At 40.1% G+C, this 1,884-nt stretch overlaps 1 protein-coding gene across 1 annotated transcript in view; it reads left to right on the forward strand.

The window, feature by feature from the left end:
- The first annotated feature begins 83 nt into the window (after window positions 1-83).
- Window positions 84-1,884, forward strand: part of SGK1 (serum/glucocorticoid regulated kinase 1) — a 5,661-nt gene continuing 3,860 nt past the window's right edge. Inside the window, exons 1-5 of the mRNA XM_010144223.1 lie at window positions 84-157; window positions 593-668; window positions 1,114-1,218; window positions 1,669-1,752; window positions 1,855-1,883. Coding sequence (XP_010142525.1) covers window positions 87-157; window positions 593-668; window positions 1,114-1,218; window positions 1,669-1,752; window positions 1,855-1,883 — 365 coding nt within the window. The 5' untranslated portion in view covers window positions 84-86. The remainder of the gene's footprint in view (window positions 158-592; window positions 669-1,113; window positions 1,219-1,668; window positions 1,753-1,854; window position 1,884) is intronic.

The following is a 1,884-nucleotide window of genomic DNA, read 5'->3' on the forward strand; positions in this document are numbered from 1 at the left end:
GGATGCTTGGGGGACTGTGATTTTTCTGACAGGATAGCTTAACGATTTTATTTTTATTTTCCCTGTCCTTTTCCTTTATAGCTTTCATGAAGCAGAGAAGAATGGGGCTAAACGACTTCATTCAGAAGATAGCCACCAACTCCTATGCATGCAAGCAGTAAGTGTCAGAAATTTTTACCAGATTTCAGTCACAAAGATCACTATGTATTGCAAGATCGAGTTAAAAAAAATGTTTGTTTACTGTAATGCCTCTGGCATGACGGTTACAGAAGAGTTAATTGATCTCCTTAAGGTATTACTCACTTGGCAACAATCTTCATGAGCTGGGTTTGGGAGAAATAAATTGGATGGGGTTTCTAGTGACCTATCCCTCTTTTGAACTGCACTTACAGTATAAATACATTTCCTTGTATGACAGAATTTATTTTCCCTAGATTAGTTTACTCCTTAAATCAAACAGATTGTTTTAGTTGCCTTCTGCAATAGCCCAAACTAAAACTCCTCTTTGGCGATACGTGCCTGCCCTCTGGCGGAAAAATCTGCCTGATGCGGCTGGGAACTCTTCTAATCATGGATGTTCTTATCCCTGCAGCCCTGAGGTTCAGTCTATCTTGAAAATCTCCCAGCCTCAAGAGCCTGAACTTATGAATGTTAATCCTTCTCCTCCGGTAAGTAGGTTTTACTCAGTGAAGCATTTTTAGAACATCAAATCAGCCAGTAGTAGAAGTGTAGCAAATTTAGCAATCAGTCCAGCTGATAGCACGCTGATGTAACTGGGAAAAAGAGTAATGGAGTTAGACCAAAACTTAATTAGTTGTTAGTTCATTATGCAATGTGGCTAAGACCTCAGTGACAACTTTTAAGTTATGGCTGTTATACTCTTCTTAGGCAGTGCCTAATAGTTTAAGTTACCTGGTAGAGATCAATATTAAATGTGATAAGTGATAAGACAAAAAAGTGATAAGAAGGGTACTAATCTTCATTTAGTGATAAGAAGGGTGCTAATCTTCATTTTCAAGGTCACTTTTTTTATTTTTTTGAAAAATAGACGTTGTTGAGACTCTCACTACCGAACTCTTAACAAATGCGGTTTCCATCTGTTTATACTTCTAGCCCAGTCCTTCACAGCAAATCAATCTCGGGCCATCATCCAACCCACATGCCAAACCATCAGACTTTCATTTCTTAAAAGTGATTGGAAAAGGCAGTTTTGGAAAGGTAAACTTAACCTTTTTTTTTTTGGTTGTAGTTTATTTACTCTTCAGCTCCTGTATGTAATGCCCAAGAGTCGGGTTTACACTGGCTTGGGTAAATGTCATTTAAACCAGACCTGACCGTGTCCTGCTGCCTGGCTCCCTGTGTAGCTGCAGGGAGGAGCAGGGTGTTGTGTTTGAGTCATAGAAGGAAGAACCAGGGAGTGTGGTGCACTGCTCTGGGGAGGATATACTTTGCTTTTGGAAGGGAATGAAACTAGACATAAAAACTTAGGGCTGGATTAATCTGTCAGAGTGGTAGTAGTGTTAGGCATTTCCAGCAAAGGGCTTGCACATAGAACCAGAGGGACGTAGCAGTGCTCGGCAATTAACATAAAGGCTTGTTTCCAGTTATTGTTTACAAGTTGTTCCGTATTTCAGTGTTGCTCAGTCCTTGGTTTTTATCCTCTTTCAGGTTCTCCTTGCACGACATAAGGCAGAAGAGCAGTTCTATGCTGTTAAAGTCTTGCAGAAAAAAGCAATCCTGAAGAAGAAGGAGGTAAGCTGCTTTCCACGATGCTGTGGCAATGTCCGTCAAATATATTTTTACCGCTACTACTAAGCAAGTGTACTAAACATTGATCGTTTCTTACATTTTCAGGAGAAGCACATTATGTCAGAGCGCAATGTC

This window comes from Buceros rhinoceros, unplaced genomic scaffold, assembly GCF_000710305.1.
Source record: "Buceros rhinoceros silvestris isolate BGI_N320 unplaced genomic scaffold, ASM71030v1 scaffold30229, whole genome shotgun sequence".
NCBI lineage: Eukaryota > Metazoa > Chordata > Aves > Bucerotiformes > Bucerotidae > Buceros > Buceros rhinoceros.